General features: G+C 42.0%; 1 protein-coding gene across 1 annotated transcript in view; it reads left to right on the plus strand.

Moving 5' to 3' along the window:
• The window catches only part of LOC311495402 (voltage-dependent calcium channel subunit alpha-2/delta-1), a gene marked incomplete at its 5' end in the record, with an annotated part of 60,551 nt that extends 57,582 nt beyond the window's left edge, over positions 1-2,969 (plus strand). Inside the window, one exon of the mRNA XM_084554830.1 lies at positions 2,767-2,969. Within this exon, the coding sequence (XP_084410956.1) occupies positions 2,767-2,877 (111 nt within the window). The 3' untranslated portion in view covers positions 2,878-2,969. The remainder of the gene's footprint in view (positions 1-2,766) is intronic.
• Positions 2,970-14,232: the final 11,263 nt, after the last annotated feature.

Genomic DNA, 14,232 nt, shown 5'->3' on the forward strand with positions numbered 1-14,232 from the left:
TAGCCTCTCAATTTCAGTCTGTTTTTCATCAGCACTTTGATTTCTGTGTGGAATCAAAGCACTGTTGGCTGCTCTTCCAGTGCGTTTACTTTTATTTTACTTACTTCATTATCATTTCTCATAATTTTCCTGCTCATTTATTTTTTCCATTTTCCTGCTTTGTGTCATCTTATTGCTAATCTTCTTTCATTCTTTTTTTTTTTTTTTTGGTTCTACATCCCAATGGCTGCTGGTCTTGCATGGTAGGATGAGCCCTTGTGTCCAACCAGCAGAGATTCTACACTAAACCCTACACCTTTCTTCTTACTTCTGGTTCTGACTTCAGGGTCAGTTTCAACACAAAACCCTATTACTGACACATTAAGCTCTGTAAATCCTTACAAGTCCGGGGTCATTGCAAGGGCAATGTAATTTTTCTAATATATCTTGCAATAGTCTGCTGGGAAACTTTTGGATCTTGCATTTGTGTGAATGTTACTTAGACATGTACCACCCACCTAGACCAGACCAAGCTCCCCCACGCCATAGGAATGACACTCCTTGATTGCAGCAGCCATCCACAGCAGGATGCAGCCTGACACAGGCACACACACACACAAACGCTTTAGGAACATCTCAGAAAACATGAAAAACAACACACAGTGTCGACCTGGCCTCCGAATTCACTAGATCCTGAACTGATCAAGTATCTGTGGGATGCACTGGAACAAGCCTGGTCCACAGAGGCCCCTCCCCTCAACCCATAGGACCCAAAGGTCCCCCAAAACAACATTCTGTTGCCAGACACCACAGGACGCCCTCGGAAAGGCTCATGTCCATTCTCTGATGAGTCACAAGGGAGACCCACACAATATTAGGAAGGTAGTCATAATGTTATGCCTGATCGGTGTAGCAATATAAATCATTGGGTTTTGTTTCTTTGCATGCATGTTTCACTAACAGAATGCTGCATCTTTACCGTTCATTTTGACATTGTTTTTGTTTGTTTTTACCTCAGCTGAGAGAGCAGCTTTACACTTGACGGATAAACATATATCTGATGATTATATCCCTTCCTTTAGCACTACTAAATGCTATGGCAATCTAGTTTAGAAACCTCTAGGATTTTTTTGTATAACTGAAAAGCATATCATGGAGATTTCCATGGAATGTGCTAATGGAAGTTCATGTATTGTACCATTTGTGATAAATCAGTAAAACAAAGGGGGAAAGGTGTATAAACCTAATGTGAGATCACTGCATCACCACCCAACTTTGAACAATTTGCAAGACGTCTAAATATTTGGAAAAAAATCTTTTCCATATCTTTGTGAACTCTGCCTTTCATTGTGTTTTAAAGGCGTAGATCATACACATAACAGGCCACCAATTCATGTGCCTGCATGTTTATATTACAGAGAGGCCATGCAGGGAAGCAAACGGGAGGGGAGGAATGGCTGAGGAAGTAGATGAACAGAGTAGAAGTAGGCCGTGTCCCACTCCCTCTTTCCAGCTGTCCCATTACTTTTGGCTCAGCTCCTCATAGGAAGAAAGTTTGTCTCCGGGCCAGTCCATTTTGTCACTGGAGTAAACAGAGGAAGCTTCACGTGGCTTTCCTGCCCTTTGAATGCAGAAGGCTCCCACCTCTTTTTCCTAAGCCTTTGGCATGCACGGATATCCCGAATACTCCCATCAAATAAAAAAAATCAGTCACACACCGAGGTGGGCAGGTGCATGTATACACACATAAATGCACAAGAAGCAGAGCATTTGAATAAATAGTTACATTTGTAAAATATGCTTGTTTGCTCTCTTGCTGAGAAGTTAGATGAGAACATTGATAAGAATCGCCAACAGCCAAATTGCTTAGCACAAACACAGGACACAGAGAAGAAGCAACTTTCTGCAAGAAAGAGAAAATTGTAGGTTACAGTGCAATCATAAAGTGCTCATCATTGTGTGCAGCAAAATTAACTATGACGGTGGTAGTTACTGTAAGGGCGCGCCGATCAATTGGTCACCGTTCAATATCGACCGATAAAATGGCCAATCAGAAAAACAGATCAAATGACACAAGAACTGCAAGATAATTCCACCGTCACGCATCCAAAATGGATTCAAGCCCCAGAGACGTAGCTTGCGCTGTGATGTCCTGGCTGCTGGACTGGAACAGCAGAACGCAGCGGTCCCACTGTCCCAGACATCATCTACCTATTGGAGCCAGTCATCCCTCTAAGCGGACAGCTGCTTGTTTTTTTGGCAGGACAACAAAAGCTGCTTTTCTACTCTGGCCCAGGCAGCAACATTTCAGCACTGCAGGTCGCATTGTAGACAAGAAGATGACTATGTTTGGTTTATTTTATCAGCCTAATGGAATTTAATTGAGGAAGAAATCAATAAAGACTATCTTTTGATTATTCTGTCAGCCTACTAGAATTTAAAGGAGGAAACATTTAAGACCGTTTTTTTCCCTTTGCCACTTAAATTATAGTTGTTTTTTTTTGGCACAATTCAGTTTTCAAACTTGTGTTCTGTGCACATTTTACTTTTTATCTATTTTTTAATTTATTTATTTAAAAAAAAACAACAAACAAACACATTATAGTGAGGTTTTTAAAACCTTATTTGAACCATAAACTGGGTAGACCCTGTGCAGACCTTGTGACTGGTGTGATCAGTGATCAGCAGCACTTCCCATGATTGGCCATCAGCTGCAAAAATGCTGATCTGAATGTCAGAAAAATGCATTTACTGACAAGTCGTTTTTTTAATTTTTTTTCCCAACAGGAGGATGATTCTGATTGTGGAGGAGGGACTTGTCTAAACCCGAGTCTTTGGCCAGTGCTCGGTCTCCAACTGCTGCTGCTGTGGCTCATCACATCTTTACAACACTCATGACCCCTACACACACTCCTACACTGATCATCATCTCATTTCACAGGAGGCCAGAAGATGCTCCACTTACGCCATACAGGATGTATGCAGAATATTTACAACAAGACTCTTTTTTTTTTTTTTTTTTCCTAACAGTATGAGTATTTCCATTTTCCAATGCCAAAGGGTGCTCATTCATTTCCTCCTCATCATTGTTTCAAAAATAGAGACACATTTATTGTGCACTGCTGCACTCATTTCCACAATATACTCCTTAATACTCTACAATGGTGCAAGAGTAAGAGCTAACCAAACCCTTTAATTCTGCCTCATTTGTTTCTGATTTATTTAGCGGAGGTTGAGGAGCTATCCCACTATGCCAACTAAATATCATTCAAAGACTGTGTGTGTTCACTGACAGCATTGATTCGTGTAATTGTCAATATTGTTTGTTGCTTATTCTATTTATTGCGTATGAATCCTTATGCTGTAATGATTGTTCATTTTGGCAACCAGTGCAACTATTGGTTTGAGTGTTTTTAAATGTACTTTACCTATCTATCGTTTTCATTTTTTTTTGTACTCAGAGTCGACTAGCATTTTGTGACTAGCTGGGTGTTGTATTGTAGCAGCATGTGCTCGGTACAGAGCAAAAGACAACACTATGACACCAAAGCTCCACTCAGTATCAAGGACCACAAATACACAGAAACCTAGAGAACCTGCAGGCTAGTTTATTTTAGAGATTCCTCAGATGTGGGTGTACATCAGTATTCAAGTTACGGCGTAGGACAGGTAGCGAGGTTCGGATGCACCCAATGTGAAAATCTATTAGGATATAACAATTGCAAATATGTTTGTACTTGGTCTGACAGCCCTGGTTGTCTTCAATTTGATGCATCAATTCCCAGTGCCTACATAGTAGCTCAAACAGTCTGGTATCTGAATGAAGCAATGCTTCAGAGTTGTATTGTTACCATGTATGCTTCTTGCTGCAGTATGGCAGAGAGGGTAGCCCTTTAGTAATGTGATATGAAATGAGCTAAAACCTGCTGCAGTTGTTCTAATTCATGTGGCCAGGGCAACAATAGAAACAACCAGGGATTATTGAAGAGGAATATAAATTTCCTAACTGGTCAAAACAAACCTAAACCAGGCTGGAGCTTGCGTTCCAACACCTCTTTATTAATCTTGTTTCTGTTCCCTTTCTGGATCACCAGACTCAGGAGCCAAGATGACTTGTGAATGAGATCAGCATATCAAAATGACTGTTTCTTTGCTTTCTTCTCCCAGCTGTTCTCCTCCTTATGCTTGTTTCCCCTTTGTGTTGCTCTATAAGTGCTGTGAAGCAGACGCTGAAGGTTCGGCGTCCAAATGCTGCAATGTCATGGGATGAGCTTGTTCTGTGTTTGAACACTGTCTATGCCTATGATCAGCATCAGGGCCTGCTGGAGAGAACTTTAAATAACACATTACTACCAATGATGATTTTGCATTGCCTTACTTTACCGTCCGTCACAAAGCCGTCACACATAGGTTGAGCGTTTCTTTGTTTTTCTAGCTCTTTCGACAATAAAACTACGTTCTCTCCACCTCGCCTTCATGGTGATATGCTGATGTTGAGTGATCAGGTTATGCTGTCTATCAAAGTCGCGTGTTGACTTGTGTTTTACCCCGGGGGTCCCGTGTCGATGTGCAGGCATGTGCGTGTCCCTCCGATATCTGATTGTGCTTTAATACCGTACATAAAATACTCTTTTGTGGAACATCACTAGCCTGAATAAATTTTGTATACATTTGTACACTAATACTATTTACTGTAAAAAAGAGAAAATGAAAGAAAGAAAAGAAAAATGTTTATAACATGGTGTTGATTATTGTGCAAATATAATATATTCACAATAAAAGTGTCGTATTGTTATGATCTGAGCTTCTCAATTTTACTCGCATCTGGCCAGTTCCTTTGGCTCCACTGGGAGCAGGCAAAACATGTCATCCTTCCTGCTGAACGACACAGCTGTTGAAAAAGGAAGGAGCGTCACTACGAACCCTCCGTGATGTCGACTAAAGCATTTCTGAAGGGCGGTTTTGAAGCTCAGTGTGGGCAGCTCTGGCCATGGCCATCTTGCCAGCGCTCAACTCTGCCTAACCCCTGGCTAAAAGAAAAAAATGGGCATTTGTACAATAAAATTTGGGCCTCCCATACAGATTCAATCCCAAGATTCACCTCCCACACAGTTATTATGGATCAATGTGCTACAGAGACTGAAACAGTTTCTGTACCAGGCTGTAAACATTTGACTTCTGGTGGCAGCCTCAAGTGGCCAAGCAAGGAACTGCAGTTTTTGGTACATCAGCGTTATTTCTGGGTAACCAGTTTATACAAAATAGTTTCAGCTCTGATTTTCCAAATGCTGACATTTTTTATTTATTTTTTGGAAATAACTGACAATAGCCTCAGAAGAGATTGGCCACTGCAAAAAATATACACAGCAGGTTCAATATCTGGATCTGTATACCAGTCCAAATACTTTCCCTGCAGAACAATCTTTTCTGTCCACGTCTCCACCATTTTCTCCTCTGTATTGCCTTCTTTTTCCTTCCTCATTTTTTTTGATGCAAATCACCACACAAACAATTTGGATCGCATCCATTGTTAAATGGAAGAACCCCCATCTCACATGGCAGTTTCCTCATTCAGATGTCTGATGTCGGAAGTCTGGCAACCCTGAATCTCATGCATTTTTGTTCTTAAGCACGGTTTGGAGATCAGAAAGAGTTGAAATCTCTTGTCAAGTACTTGTTACAAGTCGCTTGTGTAACGTGCAAACCTCAGCTACAAGTTTGAGGTCAACTTTTAGCCTAACTACAACCAATAGTGTCTCGTTTTAGCTGCAGGGATATGACAGCTAAAACAAGATTTCCAGGGGCTGTTAAATTACTCTGTTACCCATATAAGTAATATGCTTGCTGCTGAAAGCTGATACTTAAATGCTTGCACAATACTTTATAAACTTTTATAAAACACAATTTTGTAATTCAATAAGTTAAAGCAGTTTAGTTCATTGTGCGCACGCACACAGAAAATCCCTAATTGCTCTTTAAAAGAGAATCCAGGAACAAGTTATTTCCTGTTTGCTGAGACTCCTCCATGCTGGGGTAAAGACAGCACGAAGCACATACGCACGAGAAGCACAACACAAGTTCCCTCCAAATAAAAGATGTAACTGTGTGTATGATGACAAAGAGGGTGGCAGTGAGTTCCCCAGTGAGGTCTCATCACTGCGTTTCCAATTTGGCGATGCTTGTTGTAACATTATTGGCACTCGCAGCACAGCTATCCCCTGCCTAGAGCAGGAGTGGAAAGCCAGATGCTAACACCGGAGTAGATAATGTCCTCTTTACTGGATGGTATTTGTGCTTATCTGATGAGTATAGCCAAAGTTTGGAGTGGTAAGGATGTAAAATTGTTTGTTTTTCCTTGGAAATGTGTCAGACTGGGAGGTCTTTGTTTGTGTGCTATCGGTATAGCAATTATCTAGAAGGGAGGTTGTAACAGGATACTCTTGTAAAGGGACGAGGTCATACCCTTTAACATGCCTGACTTAAGAAGTTACAGACGCAGGAAGAGAACAAGGACAAGTTGTACATCTCCTTTCAATTTGCAATTTGGAGTCAAAAACCTTAATGAACTAACCTCTCACCAAACCTAAACCAAATCCATATTTTTAATATGTTTAATTTTCTGCATAGCTTACTGATAAGCTCGCACTGCACATGTGTGCCCTGAAGAGACACAATTCAAAAGAAAATTCTAATGGATTTTTTAGGGTATGTTTATCCTGTTTCTAAACCCAAATGACAGGCTTAACTAGGTTAAATATAGGATATTAGGGGATGTTCAATACTTGTCTGATCGGAAATCTCCACTCTGACTTCCAGATGTTGAATGAAATGTTCTGCTATTGTTATTATTTAACTGTGCAGAAAAAATTACTGACGCAACAGTGGTATGTCAGTTTGAGTTGTGGTTAGTTATTTTCCTGTTCTTCAACTGAAACAAGGCTTCTGTTTCTGAAGAACGCTATTAGTGTTAAGTTCCCCAAGGAAGCGCATTTGAATCTAGGGCCTTTAAAGCTTGAACTGCTCGACTCACTGGTGGTTAAGTTGAAATCTCAGAGTGGCTTTTTGGGTTTGTTCCACAAACAGCAGGAAGTGACACATGAGAATGATGCTGCATCAACACCATGACCCATGACTGGAACTGCAAGGATCAGCATGTCATTAGTGAACCCTTTTAAAATTGATTAACAGCATTGTGATAGTACTATGACAGCCTTTTGCGCAGACTTTTATCAGCAAATGCTATTTTTGGGACAGCATTACAACTCATTGACACTAAGTTTCGCTTCTACACTCTCGGCAGACTCCAGGTCATGGAGCTTTCGGGGCAATCAACCCAAGTCTGAATAAACTTCCCTGAATCTGGTAACTATAATGTGGTTTACATTAGCTGCAGCATGTTTCATTGATACCATTTGTTTTTACTATTAAAAAAGTGCACTTCCTGTAAGCAGTGACAGAGAGGTCACAGTTTTTCCGTCACCATAAAACATTGCAGGGCAGGGGCGACAGGGTCACTACGGTTTGTAGTAGAGTACTGACATCCTGTAAAAAACAGTATCTTCTATGATTAGTGCCCGACTTAGTGTGTGGGTGCATTTACAGTGTTCTTTTTCTCCCCCCTATGAAACACTCTGTTTCCACAGGCTTGTATCAAAGAATGTAGTTAGATAAATCTTTGTTTTTACTAATCGTCATGGAAAGAAAAATTGGTTTTGTGTGTGCAAAAAGGAAAATACAGACAGCGACAAATAAGGTGTTAATCCCAGAAAAGGACCCTAATTAGGCTTAATATATTTTTCTTCCATTGTTCAAAATTTCGTGCACCTGTTCTTACAAACTCCCACTCGATCTGGCAACGTCAGCAAAAGAGAACCTTAAAAATATATTTGCAAAAATGATGAGAGGGAGAGAAAGCCGGTGTAAGACAAACTGAGGGTTGGGAAGAACACCAAAGAACACACTTGGAATGTATCATCAGGAAATGCCACAGTCTTTTCCAAACCCATAAACATGACCACACTCTTGTCGGTTCTCACTACCTTGATTTTTTTTCCCCCCTCTCAGTTTAAAGCATGCTGTACTTCGTGTGTGTGTGTGTGCATGTGTGTGTGTGAGATTGTCAGGCGTGACACTGGAAAAATATGTCCAGGTGAACGGTCTCAACAAGACACATTCCATTCCAGTCCAGATTGGAGGTTAGAGTGAGGCCTTACATATAATAACTGGTAACATGAGGTGTTAGGTTTGTGGGGTGGGCATGTGAATTCACCAAGTTTAAGGAGTGCATGTAATGCTTTGTGCGGAATCAGGTAGTCTCTTAATATAGCCTACATTTTTCATGAATGGCATTGAAACTAGATGGTTTGTATGTAGTAGTGTTTATCCTTGAGTGCCTTGAGCAAGAACCTAAACTCCAAACTGCACGTGTGGCACCAAGTGTACACAATGCTGTGTAAAGGAATAAATGTGTCAAATGCCGATCCCTGATCATTTTAATATTAATATATTATGTAGATCTCCCTTGTGCAGTTGTTATTCATCAGAGAATGGACATGTGTCTCCTGAGGGTGTCCTGTGGTGTCCGGCACCAGAATGTTGTTAGTGGGGGCCTTTGGGTCCTATGGGTTGAGGGGAGGGGCCTCTGTGGATCAGGCTTGTTCCAGTGCATCCCAGAGATACTTGATCAGTTTGGGATCTAGTGAATTTGGAGGCCAGGTCAACACCTTGTGCTGTTTTTCATGTTTTTTTGAGTTGTTCCTAAACCGTTTTTGTGTGTGTGCCTGTGTCAGGCTGCATCCTGCTGGGGATGGCTGCTGCCATCAAGGAGTGTTTTTGCTATGGGGTGGGGGGTGCCTGGTCTGGTCTACTTGAGTGGTACATGTCTAACACTGGGTGAAAAGTGTGATTTTCGTCCCCGTAAACGCCCGGAGATCTCCCTAATTTTCGGCAGTTAATGACAATTTGCAACCCGCGTAAGTAACATCCACATGAATGCCAGGTCCAAAAGTTTCCCAGCAGAACATTGAATTGTCACAACATGGTCAATGTGATTCACTTCTCCTGTCATAATGTTATGCCTGATCAGTGTATATTAAAATAGAAAATTTAAAAGTGAAGAGAAGAAAACTCCTTGGGTGACCTTCTATCATCCAGGAACAGAAGAGACCACTAGTACTGCTATGACTAAAATGGATATAGTATTCGTTGTGCGTCATTTCTGCCGTATCAAATTTTAAAACAGATTCAATGACATCAGTGTCTACTGACTCATTGTTATAAAGTTGCATCTTTAATCCATTTCACAGTTTATGTTCAAGCTTTCCTAAATGTCGCTTGTAACCGGTGGTGAGCTGGAAGATTTTCAGAATCTCCCAACTGTGTCTTATTCATAGAGTTTAAGATTGTTATTTTTTTTCCATTCTTCCATTGTCCATTTTTGTCTGCTTATCCAAAGTTGTGTCATGGTAGTAGCAGCCTAAGCTTGGAAGCACCCAAACTGTATCCTTTCAATGAAAAGAAGACGTAATTCTGCTTCAAGTTTTCCAAGTTTCTCAATTTATCTCCAAGGCTGAGCCCAACCACGCCATGGAAGAAATTAATTTCAGCCTCTTCAATCTGCAATCTCATTCTCAATGAGGGTATGAACGTAGAGTGAAACTGAAAGCTTTGCCTTCCCTCCCTCTTTACCTCAGCTGTTCGATACAACGTCTGCATCACTGCCATGAGAAAAGCATCTGATCCATATCAAGCTTAATCTGCAGCATGACAACGGGCTTAAATATACAGCAAGTCATAAAGAATTACCTTCAGCAACAACAGGAACAAGATGTCCTGCAATGAATTGAATGGCCCCACATGAGCCCTGATCTCAGCATCACTCAGACAGCCTGGGATCACTTGACGAAATAGAAGCAATTGAGACAAGCAAAATCCACATGCTAAGTTCTCCAAGATGTTTGGAACAACCTGCCATCCAAATACCTTGAAAAACTGAGCAAGTGTCCTGTAAGAGCATCCACAACTTTTCTTTTAGTGCCTACAACTTTGTGTGCACTGTATGGTCACAAAACAGGCAAACTAAGTGTGAAAATGAGATAGATCAAGAGAGAAAGAGAGAGAGGGAGAAAGAATGAAAAAGGTAACGGATGTAGAAACTTGAGTGCAGTCCCACTGGCAACTTCGGCGTGCAGGCCTTCTGCGAAGAGGGGGTGGAGGAGTACAGCTTAAACAGTTGGTGCCAAAAGACCTTACAGAGCTCATTTGTGTGTGTTTGCTTGAGTGTGTTCATGCTTCATGTTACTGTGTGTGTGCGTGTGTGTGTCTGGCAAATCACTCAGGTGGGCTCTGAACAGGCGGGCTGCTTGCAGTCTGGGGCTGCCTCATGCCATGTTCACCATCAACACGCTAATTACAAGTATGAGATCTGACACAGACATATGTGGGATGAAATGTACCTGCCGGCCCAGAGCAGCGGCTTTTATTTTCTCCCCCTCTTGGTTCTTTTAATTTTACCGACCACCTTTCGTCCCATGTGCGTCTCCAGCTCTATGTGAATCACGCGGGGGCAAATTAGCAGTAAGCAGCAGAAAAAGAGGAGCTGACTGTTAGCAGATGTGCAAGAAATGAGGAAACACAGGTTCAAGCACTATTTTAAAACCTGCTCTCCCATTTCCCCGTGTCCCTAGGCGGTGTTTGGTTTCCCATCTTGGCTATACGCTGTGATTGTGCGGTGGCAATTCTTTTGTAGTGAAAAGATGCTTGGAATATTTGTGTGTTGCGTGCATTGTCTCTTTGTATGCAACTGCATACTGTGGCGAATTACCTGCTTACACTAGATTTCATGGAATTAAACTAATCTGAATTTCAAGCTCTAATTTAAATGCCCTAAAGGGAAGCATAGGTACAACTACAGGCCTCCGAGCTCAGGATGTTGTTTCAAAAATAAACATTTGCATCAGACGGCAAGACAAAATAGTCATTACTGTACAATAAAGGTTGTGTGTGTAAACATGACCCGTTTGTGTGCGATTTCCCAGTTTGTCTCAGTGTTGTGCACTTTTGAGTGGCTGCCGTCAAAGGGCCCGGCACAATAGAGTGCGTGTGGGATGTTGACGTGTTTGTGTGACACACTTTATGTGTACCATGCTAAAGGATGTGTCATTTAAACAGTTATGGTTTGTGTGGATATACAAACTCAACGGGCCATTTTGTTCGTGAATTGTTCCAAGGTTCGGTCGCAAATGTTCACATCAACACCCATAAACACAGGAGGGGAAAGACAAAAGGCAGAACAAGGACTGCGCAATGTGAACTGAGCGCGTTCCGCTGAATCGAAACGTCTAGAATGTGTTAAGACTTAATATCACTCAGTGCAGGAATTTTCTTGAAGATTTTGAGTTAGAGACTGGCTGCTGACAACAGAACATCTAAAAAATCTTATATAAAAGGTACATCTGCACTTAACTTGAATGATGACTCTGCTTTAAAGGAGAGTCATCAAAAGAATTCAGGTCTCTGATTTCTGTGATCAATAGAGTTGAGAAAGGCACTTGGTTACTGTTAGAAGCGAATTATCTGAGATTAAAATCAATGGTGCATTCGGTGACTTATATCTGTAACAGCTGTCTGATCCTCTTTCAAGCTATTGTTTCGGCTCGTATTGGTGACTCAGTCTGCTGAATTGATGTGTTAAAACTCCAGGTTTGCATTTCTATCTACTTCCCACTCTCCAGCCATTTATTTTTCCACAATCAAGCTCGGAAAAAGTAAATAAGAACTGAGCACGGGGTTGCAAAGGACAAAAAAAGTCTGCTATTGCGCTGAGATTTCAAGCTGTTTGTACAGACAGTGCGTGTGTGTAGTTTATTTGTGTTGCTCGTTACTGTCAGCAGATATCAATTACGGGCAGTGACTACAATCGCATGCACTGACAACAGGAAGCGTGTGTTTGTTTAAAGGAGGATCTCTTGACACAGTATCTATGTTTACAGTGTCTGAGCCCACCACTGTTATCGCTAACCCCGAAGCACACTCACACACACACCAGCACAACCCCTAAACGTCTTTGTTTTCTAATTAGAAGAAAAATACCTGAGCCACCTCTGCTAAGTCCCTTCCCACCTTACTCATCTCTCTCGGTCCCGCTCACACTATTACACTCGTTCCTTCCATCAGTTCTTTCTGTTTCCATTCCGTCCACTTCTTGTAAATAAGGTCATACAGCTGAAATCTGGTCGAGAGGCTGCAACAATTAGGGGTCACACCAGGGTCCGACTAATTTGCTGCAGATGAAAACGTGTGCATATGAAGGCGTGCATGCACACACACGTGCTGAGAAATAATAGTACAGAACGCAAAGCACACAAAACTCCAAAACAAATCTGCAGGAAGTCTAATAATACTCCACGCGGTCCACAAATATGCACACAGGCAGCCCAGCCGTCAGTACTCTGCTCTGTAGTGTACCTCCCTCACACAGTAAAACCATTCTCTCACACCGCTCCTCATCTACTCTCTCTTATGTATCAACGTCTTCATCCTCCATATCATCTCCATCTCCCATTGAAATTCCTCCCTCCATTACCAGCTGCATGAAGATATGAAGTTTCTGGCAATAACCAGGCGCAGATGTGAGGAGTCTTGAATGGTGACGGCACCCAAGCGAGCGAGGCAGTGGGCTACTGGGTCTCTCTAATTTCCATCTTCCAGCAGAAGCCGTGGCTCTCAGACGCAGCGAAAACACCCACTGGATTCTTGCTGGGAGAGTCAGTAATGAGATTGTGGTGCTGAGGGCTTTTTGTTGCGAGCTCAAACTGCTGAAGGTTATCCAGTCATCTGCAGCTCGTTATGCGCGAGCATGCTGTGCTCACACACATGAACACGGGCATAAGATGCATGTTTGCCTGCAAGAGATGTGGTTTTCGTTGCATGTGTGTGTAAACGAGGAGAGGTAGGAAAAGAGAAAGAAAGGGGAAAATAGGGAGACTTTTGCTCTGCTCCAGTGAAAGTATCTGACTCATGGGTGATTGTTTATTATTGCAAATGACTCCGTAGTCCTCTCAGGAAGCCACAGAGGCATTACTCACCGAACCAGAGAGAAAATGGAGATTGAGTCTGTCTCCTCTTACAGATTTATCCATCTATTGCTTTGTTTTGCACACATGGTGCGACTTTAAAGAAAATACCAGGAATTCCCTCAATGCAGTAAATCTCGGCCCGCGCCGTGATAACTAACACGATTTCAGTTTACTGTGCCCCCCATCGGACTGTCACTGCGGGACTGGACTGATGCTCTGTAACTGCTCTCCGTCAGAGATGTTTAGAGAAAACGCTACGGCCAGCTAAGTGTCAATCCCCGCTATCTCGCGCTGTCATCACTGGCAGCAGAGATGACACTCAGGAGATGGATTGGGATGTCTTGTCCTTGTCCACCCCCTACCAGTAACTTCACTTCTTATCTGACACAAGAGGAAGAAGAAGTACCCCCGCTCCTTCTTTACATCCCTACTGAGTTTCCCGTCATTGACAAGTGCCTGCCAATATCCGTCTTATTGTACGCACTGGTGAGCTTGGTTAAAAAAAAAGAAGACATAACAGGATGATTGAGTAGAATGCTGCCCTATGATGGCCACACAATCTGCTCAATATACTGTATGCATTATTATTGTGTCTGTCCTCTAATTATTCCATGATGTGTAGTGAGCCCAGTTATATACATCTTCATCATTTTATTTTATTTTATTTTATTTTATTTTAGGCGTAACAACACCAAAGCAAATTCCTTGTATGTACGATCATGCTTGGCAATAAAGTCTATTCTCATTCTGATTCTGATTCTGATTCATGCACGTAATTTTACTTTATTAGAGTCTGGCATCTCCAGTGTGGATGGTCCTTCACCAATACGTGAATGTGTCACAAGTCTTAGCATGTGGATGCTTTTTTTCTTAAACTATAATTGGTTATATATTATGCTATGCTCCAAGAAAGAAAGAAAGAAAGAGTAGATTGGCTACATTGTTGTGTGTGAGAAAATAAAAAAAGTGAAAATTGGTCTGGGCCAAGATATGGACAGAGGGAGAAAGAAAAGGGAAAGAACAAGAAAGAGATGGAAAGAGAGTAAGAGATAGGCGCACAGCGAGTAAGAGAGGGACAGACGGGGGAGGAGGGGGAGGAGGAGGAGGAGGAGGAGGAGGGGTGGCGAGGAAGTACTTAGAGAGGAGACGCATCATCTGTGCAGTGGTGGAAGCAACA

This window comes from Chelon labrosus (assembly GCF_963514085.1).
Source record: "Chelon labrosus genome assembly, chromosome: 11".
Taxonomy (NCBI): domain Eukaryota; kingdom Metazoa; phylum Chordata; class Actinopteri; order Mugiliformes; family Mugilidae; genus Chelon; species Chelon labrosus.